The following is a 1,330-nucleotide window of genomic DNA, read 5'->3' as shown; positions in this document are numbered from 1 at the left end:
AGTGTCATTGTTTCCTATTTTTATTGCGGGCAGCCCACTGCCGTTTGGCGTGTTTGTTCCAATAAAACCACTGTGCTCGTTGGTGTCAGTTTGGTATATAAAATTACTAAGAGAAAAATCCCAAATCCTAAGAGCAAGGCTGTGTGATTAAACTATCTCGGTTGGTGTCAGTTTATCTCCTCGATCTGACCTGAGAACACAATTCCTATTAAAAATTCCCTCGTGTGGTGGTCCACCAAAGACTTTATTTCTAAAGTTGTGTAGCTGTATGTTGACGTCAGTTTATCTCCACTATCTGCAAAGTTGCCTCTACAACCCGTGGCGGACCCCATTGTCTCCAATGATAGAATTTTGAGCTCAAACTGACATAAAGGCATGTGTCCTCAATGAGATGGCTTCCGTTTATCTCCTCAAACGGATCATCAACCGAAGGCAACTCTCTAGTATAAATTTCCCTCCTAAAACTGACCACTATGAAGCAAGCTCAGCCAAGCATTGGATAACAATCACATTGTTTCTTCAAGGTCTTAATCTTCTCTTCACAGCTTGCTATTCAACGGGGCTTCGCTGGTTTTTAAGCAGTAGTATGTTTGATGGAAAATTTATTGAGTTGATTTTTTCCATCTTTGCAGGGAAATCCATGATGGCAAGAGCAGAGGAGCAGAGACCGCGATGGACCGAAGAAGAAGACCATAAGCTCATTGAATGTAAAAGCAGAAACCCCCATCTATCTTGGCCAAATATCGCAATGCTGGCAGGGCTGGAGAGGAGTGGCAAGAGTTGTAGGGAGAGGTGGAATAACAGTCTGACGGAAGACAATACCCTGCAGTGGCTTCATGGGAATAGGTAATGGGAATCCTCATACTCATATTTTTCCATTATGAGATGATATGATAGTGTGGTCAGTTTGAGTTTGAGCTGGGCATTTATAGCAAAAAATCATCTTCCAGGGCGAGCCGCTGGAACAACCAATTGAAGAAGAAGCTTGGGATAAGTACTCATCAGAATATTCCTGACCCACAAAGCTCGTTCATCTCAACCAGAATATTCCAAACGCAAGCTCCATTTCTACACCCATTTCAGCCTCACAAGAACTCGCCAACCCTTGCTTCAGAAGCCTAGCTACCTAGAATTTCTTAGTGATGAGATTATCGATCACTCTGTCGAGGGAGATGAGATTGAGTCTTTAATTGTCGGGTTTGCTTCTTTGATTCCCAAAGTCAATCCAAATGAGACCAATTTCGGGGAAGATTACTTCGAGCCTTGGATTTCTGGACCGGTTTCAGCTTCAGTGGAGGAGTTCATGCCAAGTGAACAAGTCACCAGAAAT

General features: G+C 43.1%; 1 protein-coding gene across 1 annotated transcript; it reads left to right on the top strand.

Moving 5' to 3' along the window:
* The first annotated feature begins 391 nt into the window (after window positions 1–391).
* LOC117933930 (transcription factor MYB16-like) lies at window positions 392–1,122 on the top strand. Its single transcript, XM_034855515.1, has 3 exons — window positions 392–524; window positions 633–846; window positions 951–1,122. Exons 1-3 carry the CDS (start codon window positions 392–394, stop codon window positions 1,120–1,122), a joined length of 519 nt encoding a protein of 172 aa, XP_034711406.1.
* Window positions 1,123–1,330: the final 208 nt, after the last annotated feature.

This window comes from Vitis riparia, chromosome 16, assembly GCF_004353265.1.
Source record: "Vitis riparia cultivar Riparia Gloire de Montpellier isolate 1030 chromosome 16, EGFV_Vit.rip_1.0, whole genome shotgun sequence".
Lineage (NCBI taxonomy): Eukaryota > Viridiplantae > Streptophyta > Magnoliopsida > Vitales > Vitaceae > Vitis > Vitis riparia.
Note: the sequence above shows the minus strand (reverse complement) of the source record. Positions and strands in the feature narration are given on the sequence as shown.